Raw genomic sequence first — 25,169 nt, forward strand, 5'->3', positions numbered from 1 at the left:
ATTCAATATATTTAAGACACAATTAGTATAATTACCATAAAATGCAAAAATGATTAATATGAGATTATTTTTAATTTTTAATAACCTAACTTACTTAAAAGTTAAAGCACTAATACAAGGTTAACATTATTTTATATTTTAAATTATTTCTTGAAATATTATTTCAAGTTAAGAATTAAGGTGTTAATGCCACTTAATGGGCTATCCTTTATTATAAGATGGTGTGCTTCTATATGACATTTTGAATTGCACAAAATGCTAGATGCTTTACATTTACATCGATTGGTGTTACATTTCCCCTTACATGAATACCTTTTGTATCCTTGACCACCATCGTCTGACATTTGACTCGCAATTCCACTCAATGATTTTTCTGCATATGTACCACCTCACCAAGCAGTATTAAAAACCAATTGGTCCTTAAGGACAAACACCAAACTGATTTCTGGTGTATAACTGAGGCTGAGTACCATATTTATTGCCAAGTTAATAATATTGCCCATCCTCATTAGACACAACTGCAAATATAATATTTCTTAGGTCTGTTCGTCCTTTGTCGACATCCGGTAGACTCTCACACTGTTTTCAATGTTGGCTGGGAGAAACTTATGGATATACCTAAATTTCATACTCGGTTATAGGTTAATTAAGATATTATACTCTGGCAGTCCAACGCTTTATTTTTGTATAAAATTTTAATAACTCTATTTAATATAAAACTAATATATAGCATTATCCAATATTGACTGGTCAAAGTTAACATTATCCGGATAATGTTGATATTTCATGTTTATAAACGAAAAACTACTCATTAGCCAAAACGGATGGCTAATGTCGATTTTATCCAAATGTTAACATTACCCGTAACATATGTAGGTATAACAATATTTCAAACTATATATTTAACCTGTATATTTTGCGAATATTTTGCCGATATTGGTACAAATGGTACCTGCTACAAGATAATTATTAATTAATTTCATCAGGTAAATCATTTAGTTACAATTTATATTAATACTAATTTGTTATTCAAATTATTGCAAAGAAATCGTTTGAATAATTATCTAGATACAATTTTGCACAATTTTAGGTGCAACGCATGGGTTACTTTTCATGTAATATCAGGGTTAGGTTTTATTATTATGATTAAACCCTCAGAACATAAACTGTTTTAAATTAATTGTATCGTGTTATTATATTATATGGTATTTATTGCCTATTGTCTATTGTAAAACGTAAAAGATTTTATTTTAAACATTTGGCGGCACAATGTTGGGCGTATCTGATTAAGAAAGACATTTTGAATTATCACTTTCTGGCACACTGTTTAATGCTGATTGGCCAATCATCCAATAGTCGTGACTTATTTCGTGAATTGTCACGGGAAAAATTCGATGCAACCTCACTAAAATAATCAAGAGTTTTTTTATTTTGCGTTTTTAAATTTTTTTATTCTATTCGTTAATTTAATTTTTTCCTTAACTCGTTTAAAACGATGCCCTATCAAACATCGTCATCGATGACAAGTTGAAATGTATTTTTATTAATTCATTTTTTTAACATTTACGCATTTGGATTATATAAGTACGTTATCGTGATCTTTTGTTTTCCGGACTAACTTCTCTGTTTTAACTTTAATTCTATTAGTGATAGCAAAAATGGGCACTGGTGACGAAGAATACGATTATTTATTTAAAGGTAATGTTTTTGTAGGGGATTTGTAGAAATATATTTGTATCATATTTCTTCATCATATTTTCATATAATTTTGTTAAATTGTTTCAAACACTATTTTTAAAGTCCACCATTGTCATTTTTATTTAGGTACTAGAGGTAGACCGTAGGTGTTCTCAAATCAATAGATATTTGGAGAATATTGTGTATTAGATTTCTTAAATCCATTTAATTTACCATTAGCTTAATTTATAGGATCTCTGTAGTTAGTCTAATTTAATTACAACGTAATTTTTTTAATGTGTTAAATGTAGGTACACATATTATATCAGTATTTAATTACTTATATGGGTTTACGTCGTAACTTACAGTTTTGTGAGGTTTATGAAATTATGATAAGTGACATAGATAATCATAATTATGTTATTAGTAGTTAAAAATGTAATCAATTTATAGGCTTGCTATTGTAACTTTGATTAATCCAAAACATAAACTAAAAATCATTTATCAAATTATTTTTGATGTAGTACAATATTATAAAATAGATAGTATAGATTGGTAGGTAAGTCTTGTCAGTTGTAATCATAATTATCTTCATAACTCCATGTAAACTACCATCCTATGGTTATTTTAGCATTATACCTACATAATTGTTCAATTAACTCATATAATTAATCAAAGATGTCTATCTAGAACATAGGTGTAGCATGTTATCTACTATGGGATAGTGATCTACCACAAAATTTAAACAGGTATTAGACAATGTATCGATGTTTTATTTTTGCCATTTATTTTTGAATAGTGGATTGATAATTAAAGACTTGAAAATTATAACAAAAATAAATAAAAAATTGTTAAAAAATATGATTGACCAATGTAACTATATTAAACATTATATCATTAGATATTATTTAATTTTCGTTTACCCATATCAGTGGTTCTCAACCTTTTTGGAATGACGGAATAGCTTACATTTTATAAGGTTTTCACGGAACACAGTCGTAAAATAATATAGTAGTATATACATTTTTTAATTTTTAAATGTATTGACCTAAAATGATTCACTATACAGTATATTGTTATACACGTCTTATACTCTTGTGTGTTGGAAGTCCATAAAAGTCAAAATATTAAGACAATGAACCTAAACATTTTTTTGGATGAAAACTAATACAAAGTCCTCGGAACACCGGTTAAGCACCACTGACCTATATGATCATAATCAACTAAAGAATTATCGACATCCTACCTAAATTACGGGTATATCTCATAAACAAATAACATAAAAAGTAAACTTACAGTATAAAAGAAAAAGCAAACTTTGTTAACTAAATCACTACTAAAAATAAATGTGTAATTATTCTTAAAATATCACCAATTACATTTATAATTAAATGGTAGATCACCTGCTATACTTAATACTTATGATTACATGGTAGATTATCTACTTATAAAATTCCAAAGTCTAGTTTTATGTATTTTGGGCACCTATAGGCTATAATGTTACTTGTCGGGAGTTATAGTATTAAATCATTTAATCAAAAAAAATTCCATAAATGTAAAATTATACATACTATAATTACAAAATTATTGAAATAACTATTTGTATACTAATTATTATTTCTATTTAAATCAAAATACCATTCAAAATGAAGATTGTATTTTAATTATAATTTTATTTCTGTTCATTTTTATATTTTGACAGTAAATCAAATTAATTATTTGGTTAAAATATTGACTACTATCTACACTTATTTGAATAATTAGTATTTTTTGGCAAATACTTGGTACAGATTTAATCTTAAATTAATATTCAATGACACAGAATTCATAATGGACCTAGCTAGTTGCATTGTTTGACCTTTTAATATACTCTGGTTTATTGGCTTTAATAAACACATTGAATGCTTGTTGAACCAATTTATTTATATTATTTAAATTGTGATGAATTTATATATATACATATATATATATATCTTTATATATTTATCTTTATATTATTAAATGTTTAAGTATACATGTTAGTTATATGATCAAAAAATTATAACACCTTTGAAACTAGCCTATACCTAGTATACCTAATTATTTATTTGATATAAAATTGAAATTAAATTTCATCATAAAAATTATGACTAATGTAAAGTAGGTATCTAGAGAGTTACTGATGCTGAGTTTTTTTTAGTTAATGATATAGATGTAAGGCATATTAAATGTGTTCTGACAACATTATATATTTATATAATTTGAAATCACAGTTTATAAAACATTAAAGTTCTATAAAAAGATGAAATGAAATTGACTATATTCTAGTTTTATTAATTATATCTTTGGTATGTTTGTTTATTATAAAATTAATGGTATACATTATGATGTTGAAACTACTGTAATACCTCTATTATCATTTAATGTATTAATATTTATAAGTTAATAATCTGGTTACAGTCAAGTGAATATTATGGCTATTGTTCCAATGCACTTTGTTAACTGTTTAAACTTGGCCATAAGCTATTTAGTTCTCTAGCTTGGTTATTGTCTAGGGAAAGAGACGACCCTCACCTAAAATCAGGCATGTCAGAAACCTGCAAGTTTCCAAAATATTTTTTTAACTTACAAGTGACCAAACTATGCCTTAGAAAATATTAATTATTTGATAAAAATATTTTTATTTTGTTTATCAATTAAATATTTAAAGTCACTGTAACTTTTGATGATTTTTGAATAATGTATGGTAAAATACATAGTTTTAAATTATATTATTATTTACCCAATTGCTTATTCATTTGAGGGCTTTAGAGATTGTTCATAGACATATTTATTCAATTTTGACAAAAGTGGGATTGTGGTATGTGTTACCTAGTTAAATTTAATTTAAAACGTATTGTATGAGTTTATCCTAGCAGTCGCACATTGATAATGAGAAAAAACATTGGATTATACCAGTTTTTAATCAATATTTTTAAATTGTTGTTAATAGTATAATTTTTGCATATAATTATGGAATTAAAATTATCACTGCTTGTGTCATATGGTTTATTTCTGAATTGTATTATTTATAATCTCTCAAGATAAATATGATATAACTATTATGATATGAAACAATATTAAAGTACAAAGTGGTGTTTTTTATCATAATGTTTGAAATAATGAAAAATCAGTTTAAATCGCTTAAAATTGTTTTTGATTAAAGCATATTACTTAAAAATACCGAGTATCTGCTTTAAAGCCTTGAACATTTATTTTTTATTTCTTCACTGTTTTAATGCTGTGTCTTATTAAAAACTAATAAGACATTTCAAAAAATACATTAGGGATGTGTAAAATTTCAATATAATATGGGTTATTTAACCTTAAATTAAGGCTGCTTACTGCCTAACTTGCAAAATCAATTGTTCCTTTGAGTTCCCCAGAGTTAATTATTTTATTGTTGGAATCTATTATTTTACTGAGTTTACTAAATTATCTTATTGATACATAAAATACTTACATTGTTTCTTTTTATATTATAGTTGTTCTTATTGGAGATTCTGGTGTTGGCAAGAGCAACTTGTTAGCTAGATTTACTCGCAATGAATTTAATCTAGAATCAAAGTCTACTATTGGGGTGGAATTTGCAACAAGGAGCATTAAGGTATTTTTTTATACTGTTTATTAAATATAATTTATGTAAAATGTATGTATATGAAATTATTACCACAACTGCCTATCATTGATTACTGAATTGAAAATTAAAGTTAGTAATTATGTATTGTGGTTACCAAAATCTCAATAAATCCTTAGTATATTGACCTTGCATTACGTGGAAATTATATGCTTAAACCTCCTTTGCTGTTAACTACCTAATTAGCTAATTCTAGAATTTTAATTTTTAAATAATAAATTATCAGTTAGCATTATTTTTACTTTTTTTAATTTTAAGTAGTATTTTGAAATAGTTATATCGTTTTTTATATTTATTTTGTTACCTTTTGTATTAACACTAAATATATTTTTTATAAATAGCCATTTAATAATATTTCTTAATTAATTGTGGGGCTGAGTGGACTAAAGGTCCCCACACACTGCAGAGGTAGCGGTGGCGGTAAAATGAGTCCGGACACAATTTACTGCCACTGCGGCGGCACCGCCAAAACAAAAGATTTTTACCGCTACCGCTACAGTGTGTGGGGACCTTAAGAGGTCTGTCCTAACACACACTGTCACCGGTTCAAATCCTGGGCACTGACAGCATCGCTCCCTGGGCAGGTAACTGTCTAGATAGTGAGTCTGCCATCCCTCATGGCAGAAACCTACAAGTGCCCAACTAAAAATTCTGCCAAATAGGAGTCTGAACTAGGGCTTTGGGCCTACTCCCGGACGCATATAAGCATTCTGGGGTCGGTCTNGGTTTGAAATTATATAAGCATAATTATAGTATCAAACACTTAGTATTATTTTTATTAAATAAACCATAAATGCAGGTAATCAATTAAATTCTAATTATTTTATTTTTAACAGAATGATGTGCTAAAGTTATTTAAAATATGATTGAATTTTAAAATAAATATATTGTTGTTGGGGTTTTACTAATAAGTAATAAGTAGTAACTAATGTCTAATTCTTACCTAAACCATCATTGAAGTATTTTTCAAATTGTAACCTTACTTCATTGTTAGCTTTTAAGAATGAAAGTGCCTCAGCAGTAGAAATTGTATAATTATGTTCATTGATAAAAATTATTATTGCAGGAAAGCCATCCTAAATTTATATAATAATTAAAGTATTGAGATTTCTAATAAATATATAGGTTTTTTTTTAAAGTAATTTTATGTAACAATGTAACAATAAATATTACATTTATGTTGGTAAATTGTTTAATTTTTTGTCAGTGTCAGTCGTCAGAGCATAAGTATATGAAAATATACATAAATTATAGTTAATAAAATCATGATGTAAGCACATAGGTTAGGTTTGTTATACCATTCACTTACTTTTATATATTTGTCTTTTTTGCATGTATCTTTTGTTGTTAGTTTAATTTTTACATCAATTCGAGCTTGACATTCTGTATTTTTTGACTTACCTCTCTTGTTGCTTTTACTATTTACTTTATTAAAACCACTATGATGACACATATAAACTTTTCTAAAATTAAAGTATTTACAAATTGTAAATGTTATTTTATGTTTTAATAGCAATTATAACAAAAATATGTACATATTATATACAACACAAACTGAGTAATAACTACTTACAATGTTTCAAGAACTAAGTAAATCTATAATTGACACAATAATTATTGCCACAAACGACAAACATCAAAACAATACCTATCACATTATAAACGTTAATGATTTTTTAGAAAATACAATGGATGAAATTTGTTAATACTTTTGAGTTGCATTACTAGGTATAGTCAATAATTATTATACAAAAAGCTTTTAAATTGCTGTGATGTTTTAAACAGAAACAAAATTAAATTAAAAAAATAAAACTGATTATTTATGTTGTAAGTATGTTAACTGTAAAAGTAGATACTCAGTCGCTAATTGTGTATAACCTGATCAAGCTTTGTATAAATAGTCAAAAGCATAACTCACCTACAAACATATCTGGAACTGTCATTATTAGAAGACTTAGTATTTATACACCAATTTGTGTTTGTGGTAGAACTATGTTCAATAATCCATTTAGTTATATCTTGTTCAGAGAACAAATTACAGCGGAATGAATTTTTTTCGTATTCCAAAAGTTTAAACATTATTAATACAATATCTATTTTAATATAGGTAGTTCAACTAGGTTTCTATTACACCAAAATGTTATGTCCAACAACCTTACAAGTTATAATATAACACAGTGGCGTGCAGAACGTTTTTTGTGGGTGAGGCCCAATGCATTTTTATTTTTACCACCACTACTTTTTTAAGTATAAACTGTACAATTTACAAGTACCCTACCATTCCAACGGTTTCTTATTTGTTAAAATATTATTATCATTGATATTATTATTGATAAACGCGAAAGAAATTCGCGCTGAAATTTAAATGAACCAATTAAAAGCGTCAATTAGTTTATAGGTGCCGAGACCGACCCCAGAATGCTAATATGCCTCCCGGACATGTGCCAAAAAAAATGCACTAATTTTTCCTTATTCAGAAACCTTTATAGATTCAGCTATAAAAATATTTTTTTTTAAATATGTTTTATTCACAGGTAAATAAGAAAATAATCAAAGCCCAAATTTGGGACACTGCGGGACAAGAACGATACAGAGCTATCACATCAGCGTAAATATCCATTTTTCTATATTTTATACTTAAATAGTGTATTAAATTCATTAGTTTTGTCGATCTTTAGTTATTATCGAGGAGCAGTAGGTGCACTGTTGGTTTATGATATTGCAAAACAGCTAACTTATCAAAATGTGGAACGATGGTTGAGTGAACTTCGTGATCACGCCGATCAAAACATAGTCATTATGTTAGTGGGTAATAAGTCAGATTTGCGTCACCTAAGAGCTGTGCCAGCAGATGAAGCTACAGCATTTGCTGAGGCCAATAACTTGTCATTTATAGAAACTTCTGCTCTTGATTCGACCAATGTTGAAACTGCTTTTGAAAACATATTAACAGGTATGCATCATTTTTTATTTAATATTTATATTTAACACAATAAGACGTTTAGATGAGTATCGTATTTTAATACATTTTGTTCTCTATAGTTTAAAACTGATTATCTTTTATTTAAAAAAAATCCTATCAAATTTGTAGTGTAGCTTGAAACAGATTTTTTTATAATGAATGTTTATTGCTTATCTCAACCAAGCTTATGTATTTGGTCATTGTCACTGACATTTTGTCTATCAAAATGCCTAATATTATGTAATTAATGCATGTCTGCTATACATAATTTGGTTTTAGTTGTGCAACTATAATAGCTATACTGATAAACAAATTTGTTCAAATATAGAAAATTAACTAAAAGCATTGCATGATGAATAAATTAAGTATGTAATGTGTTTTAAATAAATAAAATGATACTGAACCAACTCAAAAAATAAAAATTTATATTATTCTTTCTTTTGCACGTTTATAAATTGGTTAGAAAGTTATAAAGGTATCTTTAAAATGATATACTTGACATTTCTGTATAAATAGTTGAAAGTATTATGATATAATTTTTAGCTGTCTGTCGTATAAACAAAAAAAGTGTCCTATTTAACTATTATCTTAATATTTGAACTTTTTTATCATTTATTCCAATGGTTCTGTTTGGTTTTGGTTCTATAATATTTATTTATTTATACTTTTAACTTGCTCATTTAAGATAATTTTCTCGTTGATGGATTTTTGGCTTAAAAATAAAACCTTTCAATATTTAATAAAAATATCATTAATGTCATATACCGTTTTTAATTTGTCATATGTCACATGATTCATAGTTTATTAATAAAAAAAAACATGTGGTTTATATGTTTATAATTATAGATTAATTAAAAAAACAAAATTAACAAAATTGTTATTAATTGTTATTTTTTTGTACAAGTTAATTTTAATTTTAAAAAAGGTGGGCAAGTGGGTACCGCTCTATTGTACACTATTCTACAGACTTGTGTCGGGTGGGTCGCTGTAATGGATGTGTGAGGTTGTATTTCAACTATACATCATTGAATACAAAAAACAATTCTCAGCAATATAAACACTAAAATAAAAAACACATTGTTAAATCAATACAAATAATAATATTAATTATTATAAGTAAAAAACTCAAAATCTCATTTGTAAAAATATTTGACATTGTTTATTAGTAGGTATATTTTATTTATTTATTATTATTTCTTCCTCAAGAAGATAATGGGTCTCACTGAACATGTTTGTGTATTATATATAAGTCATTCAAAGCTTCAGCTACTATTATATTTGCATGTATTTTTTTGCACATCTTTTTGGAATTTAATAAGAAATTAATGTTTTATGTATTGATATGAAATTGGAATATTAGTATTTATAGAATAATGCTAAAATTATTTATCTGCGGTTGTGTGAGGCTTGTATTTAACAGATAAAAATAATAACAAATTTGTTTACTTTATCTTTGAGATGAAATGTTAAATTAAAAATATTGTGAATTCTATAACAGCATTATTTTTTTAACTAACTTTTAAGTTACTGTTACTATATTTTTCTCGATAAAAAGGTCTATTATTAAACCGAAAAAGTAAGTTATGACTGATAAAAATAAATAATATTTTGAAATTCTATACGTTTGGATATTTCTCTTTTAAATATTATTTGGTACATATTAAATTTAAATCATTTTTATGGAATGTTTTTCAAGACCTACATTATTGTTAATAATAAACTATATAAATTCTTCAAAATAAAAGTTAGTTACAATTTTTACACAATTGAATTTTATGGTTATTTTCATTAAATATATAAATATTTCTTTTATATAGTAGGTGCCTACTAGTTTTTGTTACAGTTTATTTTTTAATTAGGATAGGTACATTAAAAATTTGTTTGAGTCATATTTAAATGCGTCATATTATTTTTAATATATGATTTTCAAGTTTACTATAATATCATATTTAACTTCATATTCTGTTTTCATTTCAAATACATTTTACCTCCCAAACTTTAAAATTGGATTATAATTATAATTAAATTGCTTCCGTATGATGTTTTAGTTAAGTATTGTATTATTTTGATACTGAGTAGTTTTGTTTTTGTTTTTTTTTTTTGTTCGGGTTTTTCACCATTGTTCAGAAATCTATAACATCGTGTCTCAAAAGCAAATGAGAGACCCACCTGAAGGTGATACGATACGGCCTACAAATATTGAGCCAATTGATGTCAAACCTACAGTCAACTCTGACAACGTCAGGAAACAATGCTGCCAATCATCATAAATCAGGTTTGTTTTACAGGTTCCTGATGAAAATATGAATGTTTTATTTTAATCTGTCTTATTATGACTTATTAAATGTAAATAATAATAATAATAATATTAATATTAATAATAATATAATAGCAAATGGATTCAATTTTAAACTTAATTTGTCATATAGAAATTCATCGCAAAGTATCAGCCCGTCAAATGGATAGTATGGATGGGGACGAAATTGACAAAGTGTGTATGAAGCCAATCAGGATAGATGCAACTACAGCAAACACTAATGATTCGGCTGCATTCCAAATTAAACAGTTCTGTTGTAATGCATCAGCTTGAGTATCAAAATTTAAGTCCACTTTTAGATTTTATAAGTGTTGTCCCCCTTTCCATATTTTATTTTATTATTATTATTTTGCAGTACAGGTTTTTTAATTTAAGTTAAATTAAAATTCTTTTACTTGCTTCTCATTTTGGGGCTCTTATCTCTTCATTATTTAAATACAAATTATACTTATAATTCTATGTACGTTTAATATTTTCTAATCGTTAATTATATTATTTTATGTTTTTTTTTTCAAACAATTAAAATATTTTTAAATATTCGAATTATATTAGTTTAGATTCCATTATTGTTATGATACTATTGGCATTGTTTAAAATTGGAAAAAATTCAAACACGTTAACAATCTTAGTAGTATATTAATTTGTTTAATAGTAAACACCTAATGTACTTTTTATAACCTTAAAAAAATAATAGTTATCCAATTTTTATACACATTAGAATATACATTTTTATCAGAATTTCTATTTCAGGTTTTATATTATTTGGTTTTTATAGACCTGCAAATTGTAATCAGTAATATTATTTTATTATATTGTATATAACATTTTTAAAATAAAAATTGATGAATATTAAATCATATTTTTAGTTTAAAAAATAGAACAAGTTTATTTAGACAATAAACAATATTATTGTATTAACAACCGTGTGTGTAAATTTCATTTCATTTTTCTGAAAATATTGAATTTTGTTCTTTCCTAAAATGTGTAAATTATATGAATTTATGGTATCATATTTAGTATAACCAAGCAGTTATATCGAAACTCTAATTTTGCTTATATTCAATATTATTTGTTAAAGAAGATATTTTTAAAAGTATGATGCATCATCAGTTTGGACTTCCCCCTAGAGGATTTCAATGATATGGAAATTTCAACTTATGCTTGAACTTATGTTGGAAATTAAAAAAATGACACTCAGCCTTCGGTTCTCACACTGAATTAGACATTGTCTTCTCATGTAATGTATTTAATTTGGGTGAATTACCAAAAATTTACCTACCAGAATAAAGTATCTATAATTTGTGTTTAAGGTGTTGTTAGACTGTTAGCTCTCTATTTGGTTTCTTGCTTTGACCTCTGAACTTGCATAACCCAGCAAATTTGAGTTCAGCAGAGCCAATTTTGTATTGTTAGCTTAAATATGTGAGTGAATTAAGTAATTATCTAATAATATCAAAACTAGAGCTTAGAACATTATCTTTGTTTGAATTTTTTATATGATATTTCAATTGTCTGATATATTTTAAATTATTGACTTAATATCAAAACTTATATGAATTGAGTTCAAAAAATATTTTCATTCAAACTAATTATTAGTTAAAGTTAACTGAGAATGCTAAGTCTAAAATGGGAATGTTAATAAGTTAAATAATAACCATGTATAAATTTGCTCAAACAATATGTGATTTTAGAAATGTGACCCAAATGAAAACGCCTCTATTATCCATAATTGTGTATTTGTGTATAACTGTTAAAAAGTGCATCCTCACACTGATCACCGCTGTTAGTCACGGGGACTTTCATTGGTAGATATTGATAAAACTTATTTAAGAGGAAGTCAGCGATATTTGTTTTTTATCTCTTTGAATAATTGTACCACACACAACATAGCAAATTTATGTTATTACTTTTAATAGAGTGAATTCATCTATTATCATAATTTAAGTCAAGAACATCTGGACATTACCTGTGTATCCTGTCCCTACGTTCGATTTTTACGATATTTTAGTTTTTATACAATTTATAAGCATTTTTAAATTGTAAAAATTTACTCGATCATGGCTTCTTAAAAATTAAAAAATATTTTTGTTTTTGTTAAACGTAAATTTGCTTTGTTGCGCGAGAGTCGGAGCGAGAAAACAGATAGTGTGCTGACTTCTTAAAAACTTTTATAGTTTTACATTAAGTTGTTACGTAATCATTTTCGGAACATTTTAGTTTTTTTATATTACACAATTGATATTTGATTTTATAATATAGTTTGTTTCATGTGGTGTCAACAGAAAAAAAATTGGGCAAGCGCTCTACATATTTATTTGTTGTACAAATTGCTTATATTGGATATGCTAAATTTGAATTCAACGTATCATATTAAACATTGTGCTCAAAAATTGATTTTGAAAGAAGACAGTCTGAACTCTACTATGTGTTATTGTATTTTTTCTATTCAAGTAGCTTATCTTACCATTAGTAAAACACTAAAACAGTAGGTTGAATTCAGTTTTTTTTAAATCTCATTGTGTGTATAAAATATAATTATATTATATTAGTACACTTTAAAAATGTTAAGTACCAACGAACAATATTTTTAAATTACAACAAAATCGCTGTTCTTTGCTTCAATTTCTAATTTTCTCCAAACTTGAACTTATAAGGTCTAAAAAAAACTGCATATATTTTATACTTTTTTGGTTACAGTGGGAAACAATGAACTACTTATGAAGAACCCTTTTAAAATGTTCAATCCGTAATTATAAAAACTTGCTAGAAAGGAGAAATTATGTACATGTTTTTTCAAGCATTTTTTTATTGACATTTAAAGAAAACAAACTAAAATAAATTTCTAATGTCTATAAATATCTAAAAATTTTAAAATATATTGAAATGTGTATCATGCATAGAAAATTACCTGATAAAGGTTAGGAAACATGTCTTATGTGTGCAGTGTAAACTAGGCATATAACATTCTGTGCAGAATCCATATTTTTATATACATTGTCCCAAATAAGAAGACACCCGATTTATTTAGCGAAATCGATTTTGCCTGTAGCTGCCTGGTGTCTTCTCACTTGGAACACAGTATATAAAGATGGATTCTACATTCCCTACTCTTTAGCACTGTTACTCTTGAGGGAAAAATGCACTTAAAGTAGAGAATACTTTAAATTTCAAACCATCATAGACCTATAGATCTAAACAGACAGAATATATGAACCATGGACCTATGAAGTACAAAGAATAATTGTACAATAATACAATAGAAAGTATATGCCTGTGGAAAAATGTATGAGAATAATTTTTGATTAGTCAGTATAAACTGCTTAAAGCACAAACTAAGATATATTTAGTTTATTAAAATTATTTTAGTTTACAGGGTACATTTAATAAACTAAACGTGTCTGAAATTAAAAATACATACACAACAGAATACATCATTGTGTCATACATACATTATTAAAATTTAAAAAGTAATTTAATTAATTTTTAATTGATTTATTATAAATTATAATATTATGATACTATCGATACACATTACTTAAATTCTATATTTATTGAACAATTATTATCATAAAAAAAATTATTTTTTAAATTAATAAGTTCAAAAAAGGTTTTAATTTATATTATTAGGATAGTAAACATGAACAATTTAAGGTTTCCATAATCGTACCATACCATCTTCGCAGTAGGTACATAATAAATTTTGATGAGGATGGTGTGCTAGTCCAATAACATCTTTTTCGTGTATTTGTAAGGTTTTTTCCAATTTTCCACTGTTCAAAGAAAAACAGTACAAATTATAATCTTCGGCAACTGCATATATCCAATCTCCCCTAGGTGACACCGTGGAACATACAAAATTGCAACCTTCACGTTTACCACTTGTAAATGATCTGACAATCTTTAAATACATGTATTTTTTTTATTAGTATAATGACATAATTTAAAAATATTTTTAAGAGGACTTTTTAACCATATTGGTTTGTTACAATATGTTTTTTTTCTATACTCTGTTCAAAATGAGATGATGATCAGGCAGTGACCAGTTTTCGTTCTGCGACGGTCAGACGCCGTTCCCACTATGGCGGCATGTCGGGTGCTGCCGCGGAATAAAGCCACGTCCATGAGCACAACTCGGCCCCCCGGTCATTATATTATTTTGAACAGAGTATAAACAAGTTATGAGTGTGTAAAATATAAATATTTGAAAATGCAAATAATTCACTTAAAAATTAAAGTATCGTAAAAAACCAATCAGAGAACACATATCATTTTCTTACATTCAATTAGATAGTTCAGTTTGATAGTAGGTCAATTCACTTTAATATTTAGGGCCGGGCCACACAGAGCGGTTGAACCGCCCAACAAATTCAAATTGTTTGATTTTAAATTAAACCGCCTAATATACGTTCACACATACGCAGTTCAGCCGCGGTTGAAAAATAGACCGCAACATGTCGTGGTTGACCCGAGTGTGGTTTGACCGCCCAAATGATTAAAACGCATTGTTTTGAATTAGTCCGTTCACACATAGCCGCGGTTCATTTTTTCAAAATATATTATGCATTAAAAAATAAGAATTCCAATAGTGGGGATCAAGTTTCTAGTAACTTTCATAACCCAAAATTACACTGTTTTTTATTTGTAAATAAGCTGATGTTTTAAAATACACCTAATTTTAATTTTTTTTGATCAAATCTATTCTACTGAATATGAAAATCTGGTGTTTTTTTCAAATGATTTAATTGACATACGATAATATATGAAAAACTTTTCCGGATATAATCTTATATAGTTATAAAACTTTAAAAAACGACCACTTGTTTCCCTTTCATCATTTATTGGATGAACCCAGTATTTTCTTTGTGGTCTTTGCACAGTATCTTGTAACACACCAAGTGCTTCTGCTACACACAAAACCTGAACTAGCCGATCGTGGTTTATTTCCATTTCGTACAAATAGCTAATATGTTATACTGTAAACCAACCTTTCGTGTTAAAAGACACTCAGATTACTAAGTTTTAAAATATAATAATTTTTCAATCACCCAATATTTTGGTATAACCGCGCATATGTGAACGGTAATCTGGCGGTTGAACCGCTATGTGTGGCCTGGCCCTTACGCTCACAATACAAAATTCTAACTGCTGGACGTACATTTTGATATATTATGTGTTAGTAAGATGACAACATCTGAGTACGATGTCCTCTTAATTTAATACTTACTTGGCCTTGCATATTCATAATTACAATGGTGTTTGAACGGTTACAAACAACAAAATGATCTTGATTTTTAGGGAAAAGATGCACATTGTTAACAGCCACATCGGCTGCTCCCATGGACTTAAAGGTGTGTGTACATTCTGTGGTTTTCACACTCCATACTTTTACAGTGCTATCACTAGACGCACTATATATGTATAAAATATATTATTAAAATACATTTATAGTAATTATTAAAGATAATCTCAATAATATTCACCTGATTATACTATGACCATCAACAGTATATACAACTTCATTAACAAATGATGTGTGTCCTCTAAATTCTTTAAGTGTTTTGCCAGATTTCAAGCCATGAATTCTGTTTTGATAAAAAGATGTTTATGTAACTTTTACAAAAAATATATACATTTAATATTATTAGTAACCTAACCTTATAGTCATGTCAAATGAACCTGTCAAAATTTGAGTATTATCTCGAGAAAATTGTACACAAGTAATTCCAAGTACATGAGCTTTTTCAAATTTCCGCATCACTTGTCCAGTCATTATTTTCCAAACAGTCACTTTTCCTCCTTGAGAGCCAGACACCAACATTTCACTATCGCGAGAAAAATTTAGACTTAGTACAGCATCTTCCATAAGCATAAAATTATCCTAGAAAAAAAATGTTGATTTCAAGAATATACTATAAGTACCAGTTGTTCTAGAAAATTAATATTACTTGAGCTTGATATTTAAGATCTTTTCTTATTTTTCCTGTAACAAAATTGTATACTTCGATAAATCCATCTACAGTGGCAGTCACTAAAAACTGGCCATCTGGTGAAAATCTAGAACATTCTACGTGACTCTTTTGGATAAATTTAATTTGCTTGAATAATTGAGTTGGGAATGTTTCTTCTTCTAGATCTCGAACTGCAGCTTTACCTCTAAATAAATCAATTGAAGTACCTAAAATCAAAAATTAATAATTTTTTAAGGACTAATAAGTATAGTATTAGTATATACCTTATATAGTTTTTTCTATGACTAAATAAATAGGTATGAACATTAGAAAACAGTATTCTTCCGGTTTGCACATTCTTCCCAGTTCCCACTAATCTACACACAAAACCATTGCTCGTAGTTCTACGCATTTTATTAGTCGGAAATGTTAATAGAATATAATAGAAGCAGAGAACTTCATAATAGACGAGGCAAGGATAGTATGTGTATTCACAAAGTTGTGATCATAGCTATTTATTTAGTCATGGTTTTATTAATATTTGAATGATTATTTTTAAAATACCTGGAGGTAGAAGACCTTGATGTTGTTGCCACTTTAATGCTTGGCCTAACAATGCTAATAGTCTTGATGATGGAACTACAGATACTTCACCAGCTAAGGATTGGGCAATAGCAATTCTACGTTTTTCTTTGGATGTACCTTCAGGATATGCTTCACGAGGATCAAAATAAGACCGAGCTAAAAGGTTTTCTAGAATAAAAAAAATAAAACAAATCATATTAAAATCAAGAATCTACAAAAACATAATAATTTAAATTTGAAAAGAAATTAAAACTTTAAAAAGAAATATTTATCTATTTTATAATTAACTTATAAAAATATTTAGGGTAAGAATATTGTATTAAAATTATCAAGAATGTAACTACTGTTAATGTTTATATATAATATAATTATACCAAGGTGTATATAACGATCAGGTTCATGTTGTTTTAAAGCAATCATAGGATCTGTTTGACGTAAAAGTGATCGAGCAGCTCCTAGTTCACGTAACTCTATTAGTTCAAATACAACCTGCCAATTAATAAAGTATTGTCAAATTTTAAACTATTATTATTTCCTTAATATAAATAGTAGGAAACTAACTTGTTCGTACAAATCAATTAATTTACTATCAGGTAATTTTAATGACTGTACTGCTTTTAATACTGTATCCCAATGCCCGTTGTGTATATCTGCAACAAACCCATCGATACTATCTACTGTGTTCAACGATACACTGGTTTCTTCCTAGAAAATGTTATAAGCAAATTATTGAATATGAATTACTATAAACAACCCAATTTAAACAAATTAAACTGTTGATATATTCAATTTTTTTATCACAATAACGGATGTTTTTATATACATCCATTGAACAGTGACATAGTTAAAATAAATACTTGAAGGGTTTGAAGAGATTTCATTAGATTTGATTCCTTCAGATATTGCTGTATAAGTCGGATGACACTGTAAACAAAGTAAAGTTAGTAAGATAATGAGAATATTTTGTTGAATATATTGAATAATATAGTTATGAATACTACGAACTCAGCAGACTCAATTTCAATAGACATTTTTCAAGAGTCGAGTCAACTGCACTTTAAACTGGAAATGTGTTCGGGTAATAAGACTTCTAGGGTAACCAGCAAACGGAACTCGAATTTTATTTATTTACAAAATAAAAAATCATTTCAAAGTTTTCAACGTTTTTGAGTAGAGAAACCACAACGCGGTGGCGATGCGGCCTGATATCATGTGCCAAACAAACTAAAATTGATAACGTGATGAAAAACACGATAATATCGATTTTATTTATGCTTTGCAGCCGTGATTCTCGCAAAAGTCCACGGAATATTGTCAATTGAATTTGTGTGACACTGATAAGGACCGTTCACAAAGTACACACATTCATTAATTACTAATTACACACTATACAGCTCAGTCTGCTAGGACTATTATAGTGATTGTTATTATTATTACTTATATGGCTATATAGATCGTATAATATTTTTCGTCTTATAAAATCGAAATTGCGAGTGTTGTGAACTAGTTTTCGGCTATGTTTTACTATGATCGTTAATTGCTAAATGTTCTGTTTCGCCTGCGTATGACACTGCGTTTTGTCGTGTATTTTGAACGGGGTTCGTAGAATAAAATATATTGCTGCTACAACATTAGTGTCAAGGTTTTTTTCTTTTACTGTTCCCTTTGAATACGAAGCCTAAGGTTCACCTGGTAAGTTTCAATTATCACCTCTATAAAGTGTATAGCCCTACTAAATTTGTGTTTTTGATATTGTCTTCCTATAATCAATCAATTCCTAAGAAATTACAATTCTATTATGTGGTTGGTACCTATTGGTATTATGCAAGGCACTAATTTATTTATTGATCTATGTTTTTTTTAGACTGTCAACCAACATTTCAATTATTGATGTGTCATCATCAACACTCTGGTAAATCTAAAATCTAATATTAAATAGATACTTAAGTGTAATGCACTATATTATATTCTGTAGTAGCTGATCCAGTACGGCGTCGTCCGTGGATTTACCCCTTCTTAAACTCTGTTCAATGTAGCAGTGCTTATTTTTTATAGTTATTTGGGTTCTTTTGATCAAATATATAATACAGTTATAAAATTATATCCAATCATAATGACTATTTTATTTACCAGGTAATATACTAACTTAAAACCCGTCATAAATCAATTCATTAATTTCGAAACCTTTCCCAGACATTTAGATAGTCAAATATATCTTTGGGTGTTTCATGCAATATTACATTTAATCATGTACCTACATTTAAAAACCACAGCGTGTTTAAAATTTGAATACTTATTTGTTAAACACTAAGAAAATAAAATGAAAAATATAGATTTTAATTGCTAGTCAATTTTCAAAACTGTGCTGTAACCCTTGAACAGATGACATATAAATAACACTTTACAAAATCAGTGTTTTTGCAAATAACACCCCGCCAACTATATGTACATCAAGATTCGATGACGGTTATAAAAAATATAATACAATTTTGAAATTTGTTCAATATTTTATTAAACTATTTTATTTTCTGTAACCAATAGCAACCCATTACCATATATATATAGCAGTGTTACCATAAGGTGTTTACCTAAAAATTAGTTTATGGAGAGTGGTAGAGGGGATATCAAAGCCTAAAATTGGTTCAAAACACCTTCAAGGGATTATCAGGAGTAACTGCTAAAATTCAAAAAAATTGGTTCAATAACTTTTACAGTTAGCAAAGATAAACTAAAAAATGCTTACTACTTTATATAATAGTATTCTTTATTAAATAATTATTATCTTTATTTTGTTCTTTAAATACATTTCCAATGTACCTTGGTCCTGGCTTATATTTTAAATGTAACATTTTTGAGTAAACCAGGTTTCTACTATACCGTCGTGTCATGTAAAGTTGAATGTTATACTTAACTTGTAGGTAATTTGTTGTTGACATTTTGTTACCCATATATTAAATATATGGAACACAATATAACACAGTGTAGTGGAACCCCAGATTAGTTTCAGAAATATTAATTATTGTAGGAATTAAAGAAGAACAAAATATTATCCATGTCTGTTATAATACTGTGCGTCCACAGAAACAGAGAACACATTAACTCTGTCACTCTGTACCTTATTCATATTTTTGTATTCAGTTTACATTACATGAAACTAGACTACTGGGCCTACATTTTATTGACTAATAATTTTTTTACTCATGTATTCTTCATTTGCGCTACAGAACTTTATTTTATTTTTTTATGAAACCCCCATTTTTAATATTATATACTTACAGAGTTGTGTTCCTGTTTTCTGAAGCTGCACAGTATATAAACTTATATTCTATATTTTAGAATAATTTTGTTAGAAATAATATCTAACCCTAAATGAGTAATTCATTATAATATATGGTTGGAATAATCAAAATCCACTTAGAAGATAGAACAAAATGGTTTTATGAAACATACAATTTACAATTTACTAGAAATTGTTAGAAATATGTTATTCAATGGTGTATGATTATATTTTGGTAACTTGTAATAGAAATATGAAAATTTTGCTGTTATCTGTCTTCATCATAATTTACAATTTTAAAATACTCATAACTTGCCTTGCAATTAAAATAAAAAACCCTATGAGGTTCACTAGATAATATTTTTACTTCTAAATTTGATAATAGAGTTAATTAACTCATGTTCTCTTAAATAAAATTAATACATTTGAATTAAAGAGGTTCTGGTCAAAAACATTTGAATTGGAGAGATTATGTTTAAGAGAAACAAGAAGCCTTCTCACACTTAGTTACTTTCGGTTTATCGAGCGGACCGAAATATATGTTATCTTCGGGGGTTGGGACGTACGGAGTCCAATTATGGGGCTCCGCAAAACCTACAAATGTCAACCGCATCCAGCTTCTCCAGTCCAAAGTCCTTCCCGCTATAACCAAAGCACTCTTCTACGTATCAAATCATACATTACATAATGACCTAGCCATCTCTCTTATCAACGATGTAGCTAAGACCTTCTACGGACGTTTTAATTTCAACCTACAAAACCACAAAAATCCTTTAATCAAAGAACTTGCGTCTATAAATATACCCGGCAACCCACTAAAAAGGTTGAAAAGGTGGTGGTGTAGGGACCTATTAGCCTAGACCAATCAAACTTCTTTTGTTCTTCTTTCTATATCTACCTTTGTTATTTCTACTTATCTTTCCTTATAATATTTACTAACATTGCTTAACACTTTTTTTTTTTTACATCTTTAACTGTAAAAGTGCCTTCACTGGAAGGTATCTTTAATCCGTCCTTCACGCCATAGTCATCATTCATCAATTTCACTTATTGTTCAAAATTTATGAAACAGATTGTGGAAATATAAATTAATAAAAACAAAAAAAATCTTCGGGGGTGCATTTAAGTCAAAAGGGGCAATTGTCACCTGTGCAATTTTTGTATATATTTATTAAAAAATAAATCAATGTACATAATATATATACAATATACATATGCTATACTATACTACTATAGATGTACAATAATTGTACATTGTATATTTTTATGCTAAAATGTATTATTTTGTAATTTATTCTAAACTAATATTAGCTGCTAAATACCTACCAAATGACAAAAATTGAACATAATATGTCATTTAAATAAATCATAGATCAAATATCAAATATCAAAAAGAAAAAATTAAATGCATTGGCAATCCTAATTATTGAAAATAAAATTACAACAAGACTTATAATTATAACAATGTACCTAATATTAATATTTTTGCTGCTAAACAAGCACACAGAAGATTGTAAATTTGTATTATTTTAAAAACAGAAAAGACCGTTTGAAGGAAACATTTTTACATTTTAACCTCAAATTTTTTTTTGAATGGGGCTTACTAAATTTAATTGTATTTTAATTTTTTTATTTGAGGGGTAGGGGCGGCAAAAATATGTTGCCCTGGGGTGCAAATTTTCCAAATGCGCCCCTTTTTGTCTTCGAACTATGGAGATTTTCTCAGAGAAGTAGAGAAGAGAGTGTTTAGTTCAATCATCAAGATCAATGTATGTACATATTAGGGCCTATATTTATACAGTCTGCAATACTTGAGTTATAATAAACATATTACGCGATACTGTATTTTGATCTGTACGAAAGAAAATACACATAAGCAGCAATGATACTTTTTGACTTATTTAATTGTCATTCTTAGTGAGCAATTTTTATCTTATATAATTATGACTGCACCAACGATGGAGTGAATGTCTAAGATTTAGTCCCTGGAACCAATAAATAAAAACAACTTTGTAAGATATTGTTAAGTTACTAATTCAATTGTGCCTGTTAAGTTTTTTTTCAATATATTTTATCTTCATATATAAGTACTTATGGAAACTACTAAAAAACCGGAAAATGAACCACTTTATAATGTAAAAGTCTAAGCTTGTTTTATAACCAATACAAAAGACAAAAATACATTCTTATGGTAATTAAAAATATTCTGTTCAATATGGATGGTTTCTTGAGACAAGAATATTTTAGTCTTCATGAATGGTTTGCTGAAATTGTGTCATACATTCACTTGAATTTCTTAATCTACTTATGTCAAATTCCAAATCTAAAAATGTTAAGTACCAGAACCTATTATCTTGTGATAAAACTTAATAAAAGCTTTAAAGCAGGGGCAATGTGGCATATACAGGATCTACAAATGGTAGGGGTTATGGTAGTTAGGTTTTTCAAACTAGTGGTGCATTGGTTGGACTGCTGTAACTAGATAAATTATTTACCAAAGAATACAATTAAAAAATCAATGAAGGGTAAAAGAAGATACAACTATACAAACCTTTAGATATGCCATTACTGTGAAGTATTTCATTTATTCTAAAAATTTAATACCAATCAAAAACACCAACTAAAACTTTAAAAAATATGTTTACTAACCTACAAACATCAAACCAATTGCTTTGCTCAGAATCAAAGACAATTATTAAATACTTATTAAACCGTAATACCATTGATGATTGATTATTATTAGGACCTGGATGTTGATGCCCTAAAAAATGCATTTATGATTTTAAAGTGCAAAAAATGACTTAAATACTGTGCATGTTAATTTTAAATTTGCACTTATAATAACTTTTGAGGAACCTTCTATTACAATTTTAAGTATTTTGATAGAGCAAACATTTTTAATCGAAATTCATTTTAAAAAAACTAATACAAATCGTAAATTTTATACGCCTATAAATGAGTTAACATGAGTTAAACCAAACCAACATTTTATGGTGTATAGGACATGCTAAAATAAAAGTTCGTTGAAAATTTCATGTATCCACGGTCATTTTTTTTGAAAGTTACACCAAAAACCAAATCGGTTTTGTTTAAAAATTCCAGTGTTTCCTTTATGATGATCTCTTATTTTTATCTCTATTTTTACCAACTAGATTCACTTTCTCTCTGGAAAAGATATGGAAGTTGAAAATTGAAGCATAACTTTGACTACTTATTGTGTAGACAGACACACAAAAAAAAAATTGTAAAATAAATACATTCATCAAGGCTCACAGAATATCAAATGATCATCCTAATGTATCTTTAATATTTTTTAACGGCTATCAAAACAATTATGTGGAACCTTGCATTGAATTGTTGGAATTTTTACTGATTGAACATTTTTTTATTTTACATGTACGAAAAAGGTCATATTTGCATCTGATGAAAATTTAAAATTTCTAGTGTAAGTTGCTGAGTTACACCAAAAAAATAAAATTGATTTTGTTAAATACTTTTTGCGTATAAATTCCCAGTTTAAAAAAAAAAATTTGTTTTTTCCAACGCTTTCGAAAGAAATTGGGAGTTTTCAATTTCAACTCCTTTAATGCGAAAATTAGATTCAAAAATAGAAGCATTATTACTTACCCAAAATTTGATGACAGACCAAAAATATATTAAAAAACCACACATCATTGTAAAGCTTAATACTTTCATTGCTATGTTTAGAATCTAAAATTATAATTTATAAACATACTTGATTTCGATTTAAATTTAAATTTCAAAGCTGGTTTTAACCTAGAAAACAGTTAAATGTTTTGTTCAAAGTATTTTTATTTACAAATCGGTAAGATTAAAAAAATTTTAGATAAAAAACTGTTGGATTGATGGAAAATATAACTGTCACAAATAATTAACTTGTTATTTTTCTCTCAATTAAAATAAAAAGGTAAAAACTGTCCTAAAATTCAAAAAAAAATTATCTAAAAACGAAATACGATATGCAAATTAAATATTTTTTTGTATAGACTCGTATGTTGTTGAAACACATTTTAAACTAGGATATCAAAGTGTTCCTAAAAAAGATGCAAAATTCATCAACATCCGGGCCCTAATAAATTATTATATAATATTATAAATGTTTATACGTAAATTTGATACATTACTATATTAGAAATATTGTTTTTATATTAAAGAATTTCATTAAATAATGATAGTGAAGAAAGATACATCTTGTATATCTAAAGGCATAATAGTATGGCTGGTAAAATATATTTCGTCTGATCAATTTTTTCTTATTGCTCAATTTCTTACTCGAAAACTAATCACTAATTATTTACGATCCAACACCTTTAAAATATTTAGTCAATATTTTACTGTCTAATGAAATAAAAATAAATTATTTAATTAACACCTAGTAGAGAATATTAAATAATATATACACAATGACATTTCTGGGCAAAATAAAGACCATAACGGAAACCTGAGATCTAGGACATAATATTCGCCATAAACGAACTAAAGTGGATTATTCTGTTTTGTACTTTCTATCCTGAATAATAATTGTAGCAAATGAAACGATTTCATGAGGTCAAACAGTCAATAGTGGGCGTTAAAAGAACGCAGACTGTATGTACGTTTATTCACCGTCATATACAGTTTCAGGTCAATATGATAGAATGGCGTAAATAAATAGGATCTCCGACAAATGTGCCTTCTATATTGTTAAACACCAACCGAGGCCCTAGAAACACCGATATTGTAATTTA

At 27.4% G+C, this 25,169-nt stretch overlaps 3 protein-coding genes across 5 annotated transcripts in view; 2 read left to right on the top strand and 1 right to left on the bottom strand.

Moving 5' to 3' along the window:
• The first annotated feature begins 1,375 nt into the window (after positions 1-1,375).
• Positions 1,376-11,325, top strand: LOC111040168 (ras-related protein Rab-11A). Of its 2 annotated transcripts, XM_022323948.1 has the most exons (6): positions 1,379-1,698; positions 5,181-5,302; positions 7,867-7,940; positions 8,011-8,285; positions 10,422-10,569; positions 10,724-11,267. In XM_022323948.1, the coding sequence occupies exons 1-5, from the start codon at positions 1,659-1,661 to the stop codon at positions 10,562-10,564; spliced, it is 654 nt and encodes a 217-aa protein (XP_022179640.1). In that variant the 5' UTR covers positions 1,379-1,658; the 3' UTR covers positions 10,565-10,569; positions 10,724-11,267. The 2 variants fall into 2 exon arrangements, with proteins under 2 accessions (XP_022179639.1, XP_022179640.1); XM_022323947.1 differs by lacking the exon at positions 10,422-10,569 and having other exon boundaries at positions 1,376-1,698; positions 10,724-11,325.
• A 2,875-nt stretch (positions 11,326-14,200) lies between these two features.
• Positions 14,201-18,370, bottom strand: LOC111040169 (WD40 repeat-containing protein SMU1). The gene is made up of 10 exons (XM_022323949.1): positions 18,150-18,370; positions 18,002-18,068; positions 17,706-17,849; positions 17,519-17,633; positions 17,124-17,312; positions 16,557-16,786; positions 16,266-16,489; positions 16,092-16,193; positions 15,836-16,019; positions 14,201-14,509 (listed from the first exon to the last, which is right to left on the bottom strand). Exons 1-10 carry the CDS (start codon positions 18,173-18,175, stop codon positions 14,258-14,260), a joined length of 1,533 nt encoding a protein of 510 aa, XP_022179641.1. The 5' UTR covers positions 18,176-18,370; the 3' UTR covers positions 14,201-14,257.
• Positions 18,371-18,496: 126 nt separating this feature from the next.
• Positions 18,497-25,169, top strand: part of LOC111040171 (protein roadkill) — a 48,415-nt gene continuing 41,742 nt past the window's right edge. Inside the window, exons 1-2 of one of the 2 annotated variants that reach the window (XM_022323953.1) lie at positions 18,497-18,836; positions 19,009-19,056. The gene's annotated coding sequence lies outside the window, so the exon portion shown is untranslated. The remainder of the gene's footprint in view (positions 18,837-19,008; positions 19,057-25,169) is intronic. The other variant, XM_022323954.1, reaches the window with a different exon arrangement.

The sequence above is a fragment of the Myzus persicae genome, unplaced genomic scaffold (assembly GCF_001856785.1).
Source record: "Myzus persicae strain clone G006 unplaced genomic scaffold, MPER_G0061.0, whole genome shotgun sequence".
NCBI lineage: Eukaryota > Metazoa > Arthropoda > Insecta > Hemiptera > Aphididae > Myzus > Myzus persicae.